General features: G+C 48.1%; 1 protein-coding gene across 3 annotated transcripts in view; it reads right to left on the bottom strand.

Moving 5' to 3' along the window:
• GAS7 (growth arrest specific 7) overlaps positions 1–18,931 on the bottom strand; it is a 76,026-nt gene that overhangs the window by 37,492 nt on the left and 19,603 nt on the right. The window contains exons 1-2 of one of the 3 annotated variants that reach the window (XM_086856690.1): positions 10,361–10,624; positions 6,670–6,793 (exon numbers count right to left, since the gene is read on the bottom strand). In XM_086856690.1, coding sequence (XP_086712816.1) covers positions 6,670–6,793; positions 10,361–10,393 — 157 coding nt within the window. In that variant the 5' untranslated portion in view covers positions 10,394–10,624. Of the gene's footprint in view, positions 1–6,669; positions 6,794–10,360; positions 10,625–18,931 lie in introns of those variants that run through there. The other 2 variants (XM_086856688.1, XM_086856689.1) reach the window with 2 other exon arrangements.

Below are 18,931 nucleotides of genomic sequence, written 5' to 3'. Positions count from 1 at the left end.
AATGAAATATTTTCCTGCTGAATCTACCACCCACACACAATTGTAAACCCCTCCTACAGACACTGAGTAACTCGTTAACCACGTAGTGGCTGTGCATTCTGGGCACTCTTTCTTGTGTTTTGGCATGGCAAGTGTGGATGTCTCTAGATGTTGCACAAGGCAGATGCCAGGCACTCAGCTGTAATGTCACTGGACTCAACCCTCCTGTAGCAAGGCCATGCTCAGAAAACCTTGGGTACACTGAAATTGTCTTGGGCTTCATTGTGCAGATTGTGTACAACTCAGAGGCCTTTACAACAGTTTCAGGATTGAACCTGCTTCAAAGGATGATAAATGTGGAGTGTTTATCTGGGATATCAAGTGGAGACAGACAGAAACGTGCTGTTTGTCACCTCTGCACAGCTGTTTGCTCCAGGGTAACCCAAATTCCCTCATTACTGATTTTCCTAATATTTTTCTTCCACATAAGAACACTGTCTCATATATTCTATTTCTTTCTACTTAAGAACCAATTCCTTTTTTTTTCATGTAAAGACAATGAAAATTAGACCACACAACAAACACATGGTGGAAATACTGTTACAGTCAGATAAGATCACAAAATCACAAAATAGTCTGAGTTGGAAGGGACCCAGAAGGGTTGTGGAGTCAGACTCTTAGGTGAATGGCCCATATGGGGACCAAACCCACAACCCTGGCATTATTAGCACCCTGCTCTGACCAACTGAGCTCATTTCAGGGTCAAGATGCATAACAAAGGCAAATAATCCCAGTGTGGAAGGACATTAACCACTGGAAACAATGGTGGAAGTAATGCCTCACAAGAAGGGAGGCATCTGCTGCATTTTGAAGGCTCAGAAGAGTCAAGATGTTACTTGCCCCTAAACTCCCATTTCTCCTCCCCAGGAATGCGAGTTACCACTTCTGAATTGTTCAAGCACTAAGAGCAATAAAACAATTTAACCCCCAAAAAAGGCTTCTGCACTGAGGCAGAGAAGATGCACCACCAGGCATGGTCACAAAGACAAGCTGTGGAACAGACAGGTCACCCAACACCTCTTCTCTTTAGAAGGAAGGCACAGAACTACACACAGTTCATCTGGGGAGCAGCACAGAGCTCCACCATATCAAATCTTGTACAGCTTTAGCTTGCTGACCTTCTTCAAAGGCTGTGTCCACCCCTTGCTCCCAGCCATGCACCCATCCTGCGCCTGGTGACATTCCTGGCTGATCCTGCCTTTCCCTGGAGAGCTCCAGGGCAGGACAGACAGTCCATGGAGGAGCAGGAGCACAAATGAAATGTTCCTCTAAACTCATATTAAGATTCTTTGACTCAGACAACTAGAAAAAGCAAGCCAGCAGATGAGTGACAAGAGCCAGGTTAGATGTGATGATTGTAAAAGCTGGGGAAATACAAAGACACCAAATAAAGAACAACTTTCATTGAGTCCCCAGGCGTTTGTCACTTTCCACACTGATAAATATTTTTCATGTAGTTTAGGTTTTACAGACTGAAAAAACAGGCCTGACAGGGATTTCAGGAAGTTATACTGTCCCTGCTCTACCCCAGAGTGAGGCCAAAGTGAATTTTCATGCTTTTGCATAACCTGCTCTGGTGATACAGACTCCCAGGCTGTACTGTACTCCCACACTTCACTTCCAAGAGAGGGTTGGAAGGGTTAGCTGTCCTGGTTGCAACTGAAATGTGTTCTAGTGATGAAAATTGAAATTGATATTGAAATCTTCTAGTGATGACAGGCATTGCAACAGTCTTCTCCCTAATGGCATTTTATGCACTTTAAGCCTACTTTCATGACCCTGCCCATATCTTTGCTTTCTAAGGGCAGACACCCCCAATCTCCCAGCATTTACCCACAGGCTAGGTTTTCCACATCTTCCATCATTTTTCCTACTCTCTTCTGGGCTTTATCCAACTGACTCACATATTTCCTGAAGTGTAGCGTCCAAACAAGATAAAATATTCCAGCTGAGACTTTATAATTTCCTTGTAAAGTTGGACGCTTACTTCATGCCTCACAGACAACACTCCTATTTATACAATGGAAAATGCTGGCTGGCTTGTTCTAGCACAACACTGTTGGCTCTCACTCAACTTCAGATCCTCCAGAGCCCCAATGTCTTCATCTGTAAACTGTTCCATTGCCTGTCTTTTGCCATTTAATTATTTCTGATGAAATCTCTGATCTTAAATGCATCTTTACTGAACAGCATCCTCCTATTCCAGGGTGATTGTGAATTCTGAGCCTGTTCTGTGCAGGAGGGAACACCGTGTTCTCTTCCAGCTCCAATTAAAAGTTATTGTTTGAATAAGTGCTCTCAATGTCAACATGCCATTCATCACTGGAAATACTGCCTAGAATGGATCCCTGGGCAGATCACTGCAGGATTCCCTTCAGTACAAACCTCCCTTGGACAAGGGACCATTGATTACCATGCTCTGAGGATGAGCTGGAAAACAGTTTTGCAGCAGCTTATTGTAATTTAATCATGGTCCCCACCTTGTTTTCCCTTTAGTCAGCTTTCAAACTGCCTTTGTTGCTTTTAAGACCTGTTTTCCCATCAATGAACTGCGTCCCCTACCCACAGACCCTGCCTAGATGCTGGGTAAATGTTTAGCCACAGTCCCACACCTTCTCTCAATGGAGCTTTTCAGTGATGGAAGTGCAGAAAGTGCCACAGACTTGCCAAGAAAGGCTGTTGTTGATAGCATTCCCCCTCAGAAAGGCAGTGGGTGCCAGCAAGGCCCCAGAGTGGGGCAGAAGGATGCTCTGTACCTGACCCAGGGCTCAGCCACAGCCCTGAGCTGGATGAATCCCCTCTCTCTGCCCTGGGATATGTCTCCCACTGACTGGCAAGGCAAATGGTGGACACCCAGGACAGCTGGAGTGCTGCAGTGAGGGACATGCCACTCTGAGACTGCCCAAATACAACATTTACATGAACAGACAGTGAACCCAATGCCTGGAGCTCCCACAGCATGCTCACCATGCTGCTGTGTGACTCTCTTCCACCTCACGCATGAGAAACCTGCGATGGAAAGGGCAACCAAAGGGAGGCTGCATGACAGCAATGCTTCAGGGACATGTGCAAAAAGAAAGGAGCATAGATCTGTGTGCCCCAGGCTCCAAAAGAGCTCAGAGGGAGCTGTTCAACATAAAATGCAGTGCTACATTTGCTGCCTAACACCAGCCCTGAAGGAAAAGCCAGAGTGGAGCACTCCAGCAATTAACTGCATTTAGTGGCAGGTCTGTATCCTCTGGACTCTGGAAAAGTGGGATCAGAGGTGCCCTGCAGCAGGATGCTGTCATCAGGGACTCAGCAGCTGCATTCATGGATGGGGCACCCTTGGATGGAAGCAGCTGGACATGATTCCCTGCGTGCACACAGCACATGGGCAAGGCTGAGCTCCAAGGAACTGCTGTGAGGGCTCCAGCTGAGGAGAGCTAAGGATCCTGCTGGATGCCATGGAGAGGAGTCCTTCCTTCCTTCCTTCCTTCCTTCCTTCCTTCCTTCCTTCCTTCCTTCCTTCCTTCCTTCCTTCCTTCCTTCCTTTCCTTCCTTTCCTTCCTTTCCTTCCTTTCCTTCCTTTCCTTCCTTTCCTTCCTTTCCTTCCTTTCCTTCCTTTCCTTCCTTTCCTTCCTTTCCTTCCTTTCCTTCCTCCCTCCCCTGGTGCCTGGGATATCTGAGAAGTGGCTGTGATGTTACACACCAAGAGTTCTGCATCAGCTGCTGTTGGTGGGTAACGATGATTAGCAGACCTTTAATCACATAGTTCACTGAAGGCTGGAGTGATCTGTGAAGGCACTGAGGGTCAGCCAGCTGTCTTCCACTGACCCCTGAGCTCCCATGTGCGTGCACTAAACAGTGACACCTCTCTCCAATGCTTCAGGGTACTTTCATTGTCTGGTGAATGGTAAATGAGAGCAGCCTAGAAGTACATGTGCACCTTGATGGAGAAGAGACCTGGCTCCTGCTGCTGAAACGATGGTGCTAAGGAGGCCAAGAGGGACAGAGGCCCACAAAGCCCTGTGACAGAGATGTGTGCCAGCACCATGTCCTCGTGACAAACATTGCCAGTGTTTATCTTGGTACTCCCAGCAGCAGCTGCAGCAGTGACAGAACAAATAAGCAGTTCAGACAAGTCAGCAGTGAGCTGTCCAGTCTGTGAGACTGGCCATAAACATCACCCATGCCAATGCAGCTCTGCCACAGGAAAGATGGGTCCTGTAGGTTTAAGGCTTCTAGCATATTGTCTTTGACTTATCCTGTGGCTGAAACCCAGAGAATACATTCTAAGTGTCAAAATGCAGTCCCACTGTTAGGAGCAAGTCTCACATGCCAAATGTGACTTTATGGTGACTGCATGGCTCAGCAGGTCCAGCAGTCAAAGAAGAAAGTGTAGCAACACCAAATTTGACCATCATGAGCCTATGGATAGTCCTGAACCACAGGTTTTTGTGGGATCAGAGGTCAAAGCTAATTAGTCAGATTAAATCAAAATAGTGTCCAGACAGCTGCTCATGCCAGGCCTGGGAAAGGCTTCACCACACACTTCAGCCAAAAGGCCTGGAGGTTGCATTCTGCATTGTCTGAAGCCGAGATGACACCACAGGTGACACTTTTGTGGCACTTAATCCACTCTGAGGAAGCACAGTCATTTGAGGTCTGAGTCTGATCATGCAGTATAGCCCAACCAGAGCAAAAACACTCTCAAGCAGTATCACCCAGCTGCAGTCTCTATGCAGCTGGAACACTTTGAGGCAGCAGCATATTCTAACTGAGCAGGTTAGCTAAGCTGAGCTTGCCAGGAACACCTACTAAGCTAGAGGGTAGTCAGTGCCCCTGCACATGCTGCAGGAGATTCCTGCTGTCACACAGCCCTTATGGAACAATGGGAGGCTCAGAAATGCAGGGTTCTTGAGTCCAGCATAGGAAAAAGAGCAAGTCTGACTTCAAAGCCAACAAGGCTTAGGATGGTGAAAGCATTCTTATCTAAACAGAACTTGAATAAGTGATCCCTAAAGCAAGGCTCAGAACACAGAAACCCCACTTCTATCCTCTTACATAAACACCATAGGTGGTTTGGACTAGACTGGTTGTAAGTGACCTCTGGAAGTCCTCAGCCCAGCTATTCTGAGCAGGATCACTGCTAACAACAGATCAGCCACAGCTCTGTCCAGCCAGTTTCTGAGATTTTCCAAGGACGGAGATTCCCCCGCCTCCCTGGTCAGCCTGTGCCAAAGTTATCCTCCCTTCCTAGAGGAATCAGAAATCTCTGATTTCTGGCCTGAGCTCCCAAACAGGATATGGCAATTGGCCCTTGTTATATTACTTGTAATTTTTGTGAGGGAAATACAAAACTGCCTGACATTAGGGAGAAATTTAGTCCCCGTCCCCCACGTTTCTGAGGCAGAGTCCCTGTGACAAGAGCTCTTATCACAAAAGAAACAGGCTCTGCCTTTTACCTGGGCTCAGCCCAGTGAGTATGGGTCCATCACAGTGATGGCTCACAACTGAGCATAATCACCTCTTCCCCTACATCTGAGCAGCAGTGGGGATGGGGTATCTAACTCCTGCTAATCTCCCCAGCTGTGCAGGGGATGCTGCCCATCAGCCAGAGCAAACTGTGCTTGAAAATGGAGGCAGGCTTAAATGGAAATGCATCTTCTGGAGGGAACGTCCTGTAAGATGTGAGTGCATCAAACTCCAGTAAATAATGACTTGGCAAAGCTCTGGGCCAAAAGCTTCTGAAATAAAACACATCAGCCCCTGAGCAGACCATGAGGTGCCCATGGCTCTCCTTTGTGAGTGTAATAAAGGAATGCCAGAGGTCACTCCTGATGGCTGCAACTTCCCTGTGAGCAAGGTTAGTTCCACTTGTCCTCTCCTTCAAGTCACTCTGGCATTCTTTTTTGCTACAGAAATGCGGATTTTCTGGTCACAAGACCCTGTTTTGCAATGCTGCTGTGAGCTCAAGATGAGAAAAGCAGGTTGACACAGAGTCTCAGGTAAACTGGAGGTGGTACAAGTTTGACAGGTCTTGAGCAGGTGATAAGATCGTGAGTTAAGTCTGCTTCTCAACATGACAGTGAATAGAGCACACAAATACAGACTGAAAGCTTTGTCTGTGTTGTCCCATTACATGTGTTTTTCTTTCCTTGTCTCCAAGGCAAACTGAGTCTGACCAATTCACTGTTTCTGTTTTCCCCAAAGGTGTTTTACTGATATCTGATGTTCTATCGAACTATTTACAGGTATGTGTATATATAGACATAAATATCTCCAGGTAAAGGAAACAGGGAATGTGGTAAAAAATATAGACATAAATATCTCCAGGTAAAGGAAATAGGGAATGTGGTAAAAGTTTTATCTTTAACAGTGTTTCAGATTCTAAAACATCAATGACAGGGACATTTCTGCTTTACATTCTCTGTCTTTTGTCAACATCTCAGATGTCTTCTGATGGTCAGAATTAAGATGACAGAGAATAATAATCTTCTTGTATTTTCTTTCATATGGTGTAAGGATCATATTAATTTCTTTGGCTCTACAGGCACTTTTGTTATCCAAATCAACTAGAAAGATGATTTCTGAAACAGATCTCTGCTGGTATGGTGAAACATTTCCTGGAAAGCCACCCCCACTTACCATTTGTGAAGCTGTTCACGTAGTACCTGCGACCCTGGGGAGACATGTAGCTCTGCCAGCCGGGGGGAAGGTGGCCGTTCATGGTGTCCTCTCCTGGCTGAGGAGCTGCCTTTCGGGGTTTCTGCTGAAAAGAAAAAAAAAACCAAAAAAAACCAACCTGTTAAGTCAATATCTAGATTATCTAAAGTCTAACCAGACACATAGCTGGAAAGAAATGATGTGGTTTGGCTTTCTAGAGATTCCAGTATAACCAAAGTATTCCACTCCATTTCTCTTTTCATCTGTGCTAGTTTCATCCAGAGCATGAAGCAACATTGCCTTGAAGGAATCACCCTTTGGGACAAAAATCAACCCCTCTGATTTAATGTCCCAAGAGCACGAGGAGCTGTCCAAGAAAATGACTCTGGCTGAGTAGTAAAATGCAAAGCATGAAATCATCAAGTGTCTGAGAAAGACAGGCAAACATCTGGCCCTCCTTTATCTTCCCATGGATATACCAGTGGGTCAAAGCACTGATCATGGAGGTGCTGTCACAATTTATTTTACAGGAGCACCATCACCCAACCCACAAAACCAGCTTCTCTCCCTGTAAGCTCCTGATACCACAGAGTACTGGAACAAATCCTGGGACAGCTCCTCCACCACGGGATTAATGGTGCCCTGTTATTGTTTGCAAAAGGACACTGAAGAAGAGTAAACTCTGCAGTGTGGGAGTGGACCAGCTCTGGAAGAATACTGCAGCAAGTGGGTTCCCTCATATCCCATTCACTGATATCTGGCCTTGAAAATAAGAAAAGATACACCAGACTATCTCTGCTGTGCATGGGAACCTCCTAAAGAGGAATCTGGGGTAACCCAGCCCTGGCTGCTGTCTCAGAAGGTCCAGATTTCACACGTTTTTGCTGCACACTCACCGTTTCTGTACCTAACACCTTCTTTCCCTCCTGGAACTGAATTCCCTCCATTCCCACTACCCCTACTTCTTAATACAATCCTACACTGACTCCACGTGCCAAGCAGGTCACTGCTAAGCTCAGATGACTTTAGGGGCCCATGGTATTCCTCCACTTTGCACAGCCAGCACCAGTGCCCTGCAAGGACAGACGTTACCAGCTTCCTTAAGGGAGGCTCTGAATTGCCCCAACATTCTTTCAATCACATTTTCAGTGTTGCTTCACGTCTCTCTGCTGGACTGCAGGTGAGTGGACTTTCACAGGTGAGTGCCATGGATGCATTCTTAAACAAAGGTTATGCCCAGTGACAGATCTGGATGCTATACAGTTAACACCAGCAAATATTGGATGGAAACAGTATAAAAAGCAAAATTAACCCAGTGTTTCATCTGTAGTCTGTGCCAAAATGTGAATCACTTCAAAAAGCATACAAGCATTATGATTTACAGTTGCTAATTCTATTTTGTGGTCACTAATATTTCTAACTTTGCTTCTGATTTTGCACCAATAGAGAAGTGCTTTGAGCACAGTGCTCTCTATCCATGACAGTCAAGAGGAAATATCAGCACTGCCAATGCAAATGGCAATGCAATGCAATGCCAAATGCTGAAGTTCTTGGAAACAATGGGGAAACAGTCTGCTTTTATGTGAGCGTACTGTGGGTTAACTCCATCCAGCAACTCAGCACCACACAGCCACCCACTCCCTGCCTCCCACCCCTGAGATAGGGAGGAGAATGAGAAAAAAAAGTGAAATTCATGAGAGAAGAACAGTTTAATCACTGAAATAAAGTAAAAGATAATGATAATAATAATGATAATGATGATAATAACAAAGAAACAGGAGGAAACAAAAAGAGAGAGGAATAAAACCCAAGAAAGACAAGTGATGCACAGTACAATTGAACACCCATACCCAGCCCTTCCCTGAGCAGCATTTGGCCCCTCCTAGCTTACTCCCCCAGTTTATACACTGGCATGAGTGGAATATCTGTGGTGTGGAATATCCTTTTGGACAGTGTGGATCAGCTGTCCTGGCCTTGCTCCCTCCTGGTTCCTTCTGCAGCTCCTTGCTGGCACAGCACAGGACACAGATGAGTCCTCCATTTAGAGTGAGCACCGCCGAGCACCAGCTAAGACATCAGGGTGTTAATCAATATCCAGTATTCTCATACTGAATCCAAACTTCGCACTGTACCAGCTACTAGGAAGAAAACTAACTGTATCTCAGCTGAAACCAAGACAGCAGGGATCATGACATGAATCAGACACGAGACAGAAGACATGAGACAGAAGACATGTGTGCATCTCTTCCCTTTGTTTTAGACAGGAATGTGTCTCAGCTCACTGTTAGGCAGGACTTATCCCCCCAAGGAGACTGCAGAGGAAGATCCACTGAATGCTGGCACCACTTCTGTGTTAGAGCCCCTAACCAGTCCCAGTGCAATCCCCTCCCAACAACACTTGGACTCCGGCTCCTACAGCAGCTTTAGGGGAAAAGAGAAATGGAAAATGGTGTAGGGGAGGAACAGAAGAAGAAACAAAACTTGACTTCATACAGGTTTCCCCAGCACCTGCCCTCACAGAATCACAGAATCACCAACTGGGTGATTGGGTTGGAAGGGACCTCAAAGCTTATCTCATTCATTCCTCCTGCCATGGGCAGGGACACCTCCCACTATCCCAGGTTGCTCCAAGCCCCATTCAGCCTGGCCTTGGACACTTCCAGGGATCCAGGGGCAGCCACAGCTGCTCTGGGAAGCCTGTGCCACAGCCTCACCAGCCCCACATTAAGAAGAATCTCTTCTTAATGTCTTAATCTCAATCTACTCTCTCTCAGTTTGAAGCCATTCCTCCTTGCCATATCACTACTAGCCCTGTTCTCATCATGTAGGAGCCCAGGATGCTCTGGCATAGATAGTGTGGGATGATGAGCTCTGGGATAGAGGCACATGGGCCTGGGCATTATAATGCACCATAGATGAAGTACCTCATAGCTTAGGCACATTCAGGAAGCCATCCTTTCAGAAATGAGAGTACCAGAGAGGCCATCGTGGGTAGCACATTGTCCCTTTTCTGCCAAAACAGGAGATCTGAGGAAAAGGAGAGATTTTCATGCTCAGTCTTCCTCGGCAGACACAACCCTGTCCCAGCCAGGCCATCTGCAGTCCCTTCTTCTTGCACCAGCACAGTTAAACCAAGGCCATGTTTGCACACCTATGTGGGAGAGGTTTTGGTTCCTGTGGCTTGTGATGACAGGCAATCCTGCTGCTGGGACACAGCAAGGACAGGGCACAGGGAGCAGAAGCCACTGGCAGATAGGGTTCCAAGAGGGCACAGTTCCACATCTGGCACAGCTCCACATCTGGCACAGCACCCACAGATGGGCTTCAGAGCTCTCCCAAACCCAGCTCTCAGCAGGGCACTTTCCCTGCTCCCAGACACATGGAACAAGGAAAGTGCTGAGAGGTATCCATTGTGTAGATGCACCCTTTCCTTAGATCAGCAAGACTGGACTGTTACTTTGATTTCTTGTTCCTGCTTTATGAGAATTATTGCCAGCATAATTTCTGAGAACAGTAAATTACAACAGAGGACATCTGCATGGAAAGGAGGTTTCCTATCAGCAGAGAGCATTGCAAACCAGCAAAGAGAGAGCATCAGGCAGGGACTGGAAGTTGAAGAAAAGCTCAGCTTGAAAAGAAGCTGCCAATCATGAGAATAAGTATCAAGGCTTACCAGGGAGCTGTGCACTTCTTGTGGTTCCTCCATCAAGATTAAGTGCCTCTTTCTAGAAGTTCTCTATTCCAATAAAGAGAAAAAGCCAGGACCCTGACACCCCTGCCTCAGCTCAGGCTGGGTGGGCTTGCAGTCCCTTCCACTTTCTAAACCTTCTGACTCCCACAGCGCCTTCCAGTTCAGAAATGTTCAGGCCACTCCCCTGACTGTCACTGCTGGAAGTGTCACCAGCTGCTGTCACCATGGTGGTGGACAGGCAAATCTGGACCCAGAAAGGATGTGTGCAACACATGGTCGAGGAAACAGGAAACCTGAACAATGTGAGCAGTGAACGTGTGACCCCAGTGAAATCCTCCTCCATCTGTATCTGATGCCTGGAAAAGGGATCAAAGGGTCTCACAAAACATTAAAATCCAACAGCGCAAGAACTTCTCTCCCACGAGATTTCCTAGGATCAGAATTCCATGTAGCAGGGGAACATACAAAAGCCAGCCACCCAACAGGTCTTGTTCTATGTGACAAGGGATGGTTTTTGTCTGCTGCCTGCAGGAACACAGGGATGGAATTCTCCTGATAAATGCACAGAAGAGAGAAAACAGAAATGAGCAGCAAATGCAGAAAGGGCACTGGAGCTCTTCAGCACCCAACCACGTGATAGAGAGATGGCAAAGGCAGCATGTGGAATAAGAACAGATCTATGGGGTTAACTCCTCTAATCCAGGACAGCAGCACTGCCAAGAGGCAGAGGGATTTGCTGTTTAGGTCAGAGCACACAAACCTAACCATTCTCTGTGCTTCTTCCCCTGCATCCAGGGGCACTGGGACAGGGATGTCAAGAAGAGGACAACCTGTGTGGGCCAGAGAGCCACCTCACAGCACCAGAACCCTGACCAGGAAATACTGTTTCTGTGTGCTGCTACACACTGCTGGTCTGGAAGCTCATCTGACGAGGACAACTGGGTCAGGCATCCTGGATGCTTCACGTGAAGTGCAGCAGCAGCCAGGGCCTGCCTGTTGGAGCCCTGACACTTTCTGGCTGGCTGGGCCAGCTCAGAACAGGGCAGCACAGCCAGTAGGGAGGTGGTGGGTGCCTCTCCCATTCCACCTCTTCTGACTTTTTGACTGTTTTTCTTTTCTTTCTTGGTCTTCTTGATCAAGTTAGCAGCAGCCCAACTCATTCTGTTCCTTTGGAATAGCCCTTGGCATTGTGATGCCCTCCCAGTGGTGGAAAAAAAGCCAAAAAGGGTTTTATGCAGCAAAGTGAGGCAACAGGGAATGACACACATCAGTTCAATCCATGATGACTTGACCCTGAGGCAAATTCTGCCTTGCTCAATAGAGGAAAATGACTTCCCATTTTCAAACTGCAGGAAATCCCCATTCTCCTTCAAAGAAGGATCCTGGGGAGGAAACATCTGTGTGTTGACAAGCCTGAGCTCCCTGAAGATGTGTGGGCTTGCACAGAGTTCCAGCAGAGCTCAGACCAGGGGCAATTCCCAACACACAACCCCAGGGAAAAGAAAGCAAAACAATCCCAAACCCATAAGTTCAGGCCTTGAGCAACCTGATCTAACTCTGAACAAGGAGCTGGACCAGACACCTTCAAAAATCCCTTCCAACTTAAATTCTTCTGTGATTTTATGATCCTATTTCAGCAGAGCATGCAGTCTTGGAGCAAATGAAGAGGAGTCTCTGGCTGTGGGAAAGGGCTGGAGGGCAGCTACAGCACACTCACCTGCTGCTGCCACCTGTCCAGTCACACTTGCAGACCCAGCAGCACAAGGAAAGGCCACGGTGCCCAAACAAGCAGCTGCCCTGCAGTGCTGGAGGATCACTGGTGACAGAAAGATGGGGAAATTATAGAGGGGAAGCTCCCTGCAAGGAGCAATGCAAGGAAACAGCATTAATCTGCCCCAGAACAGCCTCTGTCCTGTGGGGAATGGCTTGTTCTGCACTGACAATACTGAGCTTATCTTTCTGTCCAGCTGCTGTGTGTGTGACCACTGAGCTTGGAAAAGGAGTGTGTCAGTCCTAGGGAATGGCACAGAAAAGGCAGAACTACAGAAGCATAGAATGGTTTGGGCTGGAAAGGACCTCAAAGCTCATCTCATTCCATCCTCCTGCCATGGCAGAGACACCTTCCACTAGCCCAGGTTGCTCCAAGCCCTGTCCAACGTGGCCTTGGACTCTTCCAGGGATCCAGGAGCAGCCACAGCTGTTCTGTGCCAGGGTCTCACCATCCTCAGAGTGAAGAATTTCCTCCTAAAAACTTATCAAAACCTGCTCTCTGTCACTCCAGGCCCTTGTGCAAAGTCCCTCTCTTGCTGTCCTGGAGCCCCTTTAGGTACAGGAAAGTGCTGTATGGTGCAGTTAAAGAAGTGGGGTCTGTGTTTGGCTTCAGCTGATGCCTGCATCAGCCTGTGCCCTGGCTCAGGAGGAGGCCTGGGGCACTCACAAACCCCTCAGCCCTACCCACAGCCTCTCTCTGCCTCATACTTTGAGTCATTCTGCATTTTGTTCATTTTTATGCAATCTTTCTTGCTCAACATTTGGTTTCCATGGAGTCACATACACTGTGTGAAACAGATTTATATATAGAAAGTGGAACGGGTCATATGATCTGTCCTGGTTGTCATGGCAACCAGCACAGCTCCCCTCCGGCTGAATAGGATGGCACATTCTGCTGGGGACAAGTCACCCTCCCTGGGTGGCCCTGCCTGTGCCACTGCCCTGCAGCCCTGCTGTGCCATTCCCCTGCTCTGGGCACTGGCTGTGGCCCTGTGCCACCAGCCCAGGTCCCCTCCCGTGCTGAGTTAGAGCAGCTCAGAGTGCTGAGGTTGAAGCTGTGGGCTGAACTACACCCAGCACTTACCCACATTCCAGTTTAATGGGCAGCTCTCATTTTTCCCAGTTTTAAAAGTCTCCTTGTGCTAATAAGTTTCCTCTGTGCCATGCCACTGCTTCATTCCTTCTTCCTAAATAACTCCTGCATCTCCATGCAGCTGCTGTTTCCTTGGATGCCATCTCTACCACCTTCCCACCAGCTGATGGTGGCTGTGAGCAGGAGGAATAGTGGCCAGCTCTCCTGTATCTCTGCACTTCTCTCTGTCTCGTTTGGCTGTGGAACACAGTGTGCATGCTTCCCACTCAGCTCTGCCTGGTCTCCAGCCAGATCCACAGCTGCCAAAAGCCTCCCTTCTCTCCCACCCAGGTCCCTGGCTGTGGCACAGGCATGTGCCCAGGACTTGTCTTTAATGTAACATACACGAAAAGCACAGTGTTAGCAGAGAATGTGCCTTCTGGGACTAGTATATTTTTCTCCGTCAGTACCATAAATGAGGAAAAAACAAACTGTTTCTGAAGGATACATGACCCAGGGAGACAGACTGGGTGATGTTTTCTGCCTCAGTGCTGTGTGAGAGACCAAAATGTGTGGGAAGAGAAATGCTCTGATCTGTAAATCCCATCCTGACCCCTTCAAATTAGGGGCTGTCAAACCAGAAGTGAAAAATACAAGTAACTCCAGTGCAGCTCAGTCCTCTCCTTTCCTTCCCAACATGTGCCTGGTGCACAGAGCCATGTGCCAGACTGGGAGAAGTCACAGCACTGAGCTGCAGCTGAGCCTGGCCCCTGTGGTAGGTGATGTGGGACTCCTGGCACCAGGTCTGGTCCAGATCCTACCACAGACGATGCTCACTCCCTGGCAAAGCAACAGCTCAGGGAGTGCTTGGCAGTCAGTGGGTTTTGGCTGAGGAGGGAAGCTAGGCAGGTGTAAGAAGTGGGAAGCATAAGAAAGATGGAAGGGTTGAGATTCAGTGTGGAGAAAGAGCATTGGGAATGGGGCCCTGGTTTGAAGAGGGTGGTTAGCAAAAAGACAATAAAAAGCCTTTAACAGCCAGGATTTGGGGAGTGGCAAGTGAGCAGGAGGGTGAGAGCATGCAAAGAACAGCCCAGCTGTCAGCCTTCTCCAGCCTTCTCACCACTTGCTCTGCCTGAGCTCTGCTCCCTTTCCTGTGCTCCTTTCTCTGGGTGCTCTCAGGGGGTGACTGCATTCAGCACTTTGTGACAAGGGTGCAGAGATCTGGCACTGAAAGAGCAACCAAGGGGGAAATGAAGGACCACCCTCTCACCAGGTGCCAAGGACCACGGACAGCCAGATAGGAGTAGTGTCTGTTCTGAGAAAGCCCACCTAGAACACAGTGACCATAATGCACCCACAGGGAGCTCAGGAATCACCCCCAGGAAAACACACGATTGTTTTTCCCTTCTGTGCTAACAGACAAGTCACTTAATGGACACATCTGTCCAGTTCCCTTTGAGCAGCCCCTCTCCTGTACCCAACTGAGCCATGCATGGACAGGTGATGGCCAGACTGACACCGGGCAGGAAAAAAGCTGTGGGTGGTCACATCAGACAGCCACAAGGAGTTGGCACTACTGGATGCAGCTTCTACATCACGCCCTTGGAAGGCCAATGAGGGGTCATGCAGACAGACTTCTGTGATATTAGGGAAAATTTCTTCACCAAAAGGGTGGTCAGGTACTAGGAGAGGTTGTCAGGGCAAGTCATAGAATCACTGTCGCTGGAAGCGCTCAGACAATGTGCAGATGTGGTGTTTAGGGGTTCCGTGCTGGACTTGGCAGTGCTGGGTTAATGGCTGGACTTGATGATCTCAGAGGGCTTTTCCATCCTTAGGGAATCTGTGATTCTATGAAGGGCCCAACTCCACACACAACAGAGCAGAGAGGAATGGGAACAGAGCACAGAGGGACAACGATGGGAGCAGATAACCTAATCCCACAAAGACAGCACTCTGTGCAGTCACCCTTGTGGTGAGAGCCATCAGGCCCTTGGTCTGGGGTGAAAACCAGCACATTGAGACACAGGAAAGGTTCTCTAGACCACACACTGATACAGAGATGCAGGGAAAGAGGTGTTATACGAGACAAGGGATGATTAGGGGTAGATGGTTAGAGGAAGAAACAAAAGTGGGGCAAGGGATGAAACCAGTGAAGGGTAAGAGGATTCAAGGAACCAGTTAAATAGGCAGCTGATGATGACATTTATCTGCCCATGCCCTGACTGATGACTGCACTGTGTCCTGTCTAAGGTACTGAAGAAAAAAAGAGCAGACCTTGGCATCAACACATGGCCTTGGATACCCCTGTGGGAAGTCAGCATATGAACCATCCAGAAGGTAAAATCCAGTGAATGAATGCTAGGAAGGACTGAGCTGATACCTCTTACCCATTCCCAAGCGTATCTGTGACCAGCTGTCTCCCTGAAACTTGGAGCAAACCCTCCCAGCAGCCAGTTTCCCTATAGGAGTCAAGGAGTTTTTCTGAATTAACTGTAGTCTTTTTCCTTCTTCCTCAAAAGAAATACAGAAGTTAGCACTCTCCCGTTCCTCTGGTTTCCTTTCAGCACCAATGTTTCTTGCTGCTCAGAGAGTTAACATTTGGAATCCCATCTGCAACTAGCAGAGTGGGTATAGGCTCTGGAGGTCTAGGTATGGTTCATCTGCCAGGACACAGCCAGCACACTGAGTGCCCTGCTCTGCTACCTTTCTGTCATCAGAAGATCAAGCCATGCTGTCTCCCTATCACAATGTCTCAAAATAACAGGATGTGGCCGGTTGGGACAAAGCTGATTTCCCAAGAGATCCAGAGCTGCCATGAGACAATTTCATGTTTCTATGCAAAAGCTCTGCATGCTGCTGTGTAAACTCAGCCCACTCTGATGTGACAGAGTTTGACAAGAGCTACTTGAGTCCCAGCCCCATCCCCTCAATGGGAATGGAGACCCAGAGCTCTGCCACAGGCTGTCATGAGCTGGCTCTCTTGGATACTAAGGCTTCCCCAAGCAGGAGTTATCACACCATGGCTTGGTAAGGTAGGAATGGCCAGAAGGAGATGACAGACTGGGAATGAGGCAAATGCCAGCCCTCCAAAATCCTGGGCTGGATGTGTCCTGTGCCAGGGCAGCCCAGAAGTAGGCAGGAGCTCTCCTCCCTTCACTGTGGAACCCCCAATGCTCCAGAGGGAGCTGAGGTGGGACCTGCAGGTTGTGCCAGAAGTGGGGGAATGGCCAGAGCCCCTGGCAAGCAGCTGGGAATGGACATTGATCCTTTGCCTGACCAAGGGCTCAGGGCCCCGCAGGGCTGAGCAGGGGGTGTTTGGTCACCTGGGGACTCTGTAGGAGCCAGAGAGCAGCAAGAGACCCCAAATCACCACTGCAATGGGTAAGTGGATTGTAGGGCAGCACAAGCCCAGAGATTCCTTTGTTTGAGGTCTCTCCCCAGGGCTGTTTCTAGCACTGTACCAATTTTAAAGTTATTTTCTTCCCAAAATTGGATGCCTGAGACTCTGTTGTGTGAAACCTGGAGCAGAGAAGTTTTTTTACAAGCCCCACCCTTCTCAGGAGGCATGTGCCACTCTGTCTCTGACACCAGCATCTGGTACGAGGCAGAGCACCAGGGCCAAGTACTCTGAAAGGCCGTGTTGTTCTGGGCATCCAGGGACAACAGGGCCATTGTTGAGCAAACCTTGTACTGTCAGAGTCACCCCCAGAAGCACAGGGAGTCACAAGTCCAGAGCAAGCCAGCTGCAGCATTACTGCTTGTCTCCAGTTTGAAATGACCTGCTGTGGGGACAAATCCCTCCCTGAGTGGCTGCAGAGTGTGGCACACCAGCTCAGATGGTCAGAGGCCCAAGAGCCAGCCAAAAAGCTGTGGGCACGCTGATTGCTCCAGGTGCTCTGCCCTGGAAGGGTGGCTGGAAGCATTTATAAAAAGAAACTTCCCACAGACTTAAATTTGCTGTCTGACCCCTCTCCCTGGGCTGTGGCATGAAAAAGGGGAGTAGAAAAGTCACCCTCAGCAGGCTTGGGGGCAAACAAAGAGCTGAGCAGCATGGCTGCCTTCTGGAATTCTTGTGCCTGTGAGTGCAGCTGGGTTTGGAGGAATGGAACATCTGGGAATAATGCCAAAGGTTTTAATGTGGGGCTTCCAGCCTGTGCACTGCAGGAAACTCAGCCTGAGCACTCCTCTCTACCTGTGCTGCTATCTTCCTGCAGCATCCTCTGCAATTCCAGCAGCTGGATGCAATTCCAAACAATGCAATTCCAACATCCTCTCTCCCATCTCTGCTGGGGCGTGCCTTCATGTGCTTCACTTCTCATACATCACTAAGGTTTTAACAAGCCCCATTCTACTGCAGGGTTCTGCAGTTTCCCAGACACAATAAAATCACTTGGTAACAACTAATAATTACTGTCCTTTCAGAAAAGAAGGGATTCTCCCTTAAAATACACAAGCTCCCTCCCACATGCACACACAAGCATGCATAGCAGAGCTAAGGCACAGCAACCACAAACCTTGCTACAGTCATCTGCCAAAAACATGCATTTACAGAAACAGTTTGGAGCAAGTAACGTATCTGTAAGTTAGAAAAGCAAGTAAAAGCATCATAGATAAGTTTCTGGAGATCTTGTCAGGTAGTGTATTCTCCTTTTCATGAGTAGTTATTAAAAGAACATTCTGAGAGTGCCCAAAGAATTATCCAAATTAGTTTGTAGTAATTAGTCTGTATTTATCATAGAATCACAGAATGCTTCGGGTTGGAAGAGACATTAAAGCTCATCCCATTCCAACTCACTGCCATGGGCAGGGAAACCTTCCACCAGACCAGACTGCTCCAAGCCCTGTCCAACCTGGCCGTGGACACTTCCAGGGAGAGGGCTTTAATTTATTAAAAAATACTAACTTATTAAAAAAGACTTTAACTAATCTTTTCTCTTTTAGGAAGAATGTTGGACAAGATGCCTGACAACCTTATATTTAATGATTTGCATTTCTGATAATTTTATTACAAATATTATCTCAAAATCCATGATATTAAAACAAAATTGCAATAGTTTACTCAGATTCTGTTCCTGGCCCCAGGCCCTAAGCAATCTTTTGGCATATTATAACTACACTTTTCTCTACTTTAAAATGAAATGCGGTTCCTCCTGTTGCTGTGCTTGGGCAGATCCCCACATAGTGTGCCTTAGTACTTCTTCAAGCAGCAACCTTTTACTTACAAACCCCCTCAATTTTTTTTGAATGGTGTTTCCCTGCAGAGGAAATCTGTTCCTTGGATTAAATGGCCTTCCACGACCAAAACTTTGGGAACCTCAGATGCAGAGCAAGCAGTGAAATGGCCAAGATACAAAGTGCTGCCAGATGCACATTCCTGCGCCCTCCCTTGTAATCTCTCTCAGGCGTGGGGAATGTGCCTGTTGTGCCTGTAACCCCGCAGCACAATGCACTCACACAGACACACCACCTCCATTTCTTTCTTTTTGTCGCTGCTACAAATCTCAACAAACGAGCAAACAAACAACAAAATAAGGCACGGGAGGAAGGCATTCTGACCGCTTGGCACGCCTGAAGGAGGCTGCAGGAGCCCCGCACACCCTGCCTGCTGCTGTGGCCGGACAGACAAACAGGCAGATGGACAGGCAGCCACTGCTGCTCTGAGAGCAGGGCTGTGTGCCCGTGCCTGCTGGCAGGACAGGGTGACACAGGAA

This window comes from Cyanistes caeruleus, chromosome 19 (assembly GCF_971803275.1).
Source record: "Cyanistes caeruleus chromosome 19, bCyaCae1.hap1.1, whole genome shotgun sequence".
Lineage (NCBI taxonomy): Eukaryota > Metazoa > Chordata > Aves > Passeriformes > Paridae > Cyanistes > Cyanistes caeruleus.
The sequence above is the reverse complement of the archived record's forward strand: the minus strand, read 5'-3'. Positions and strand labels throughout refer to the sequence as shown.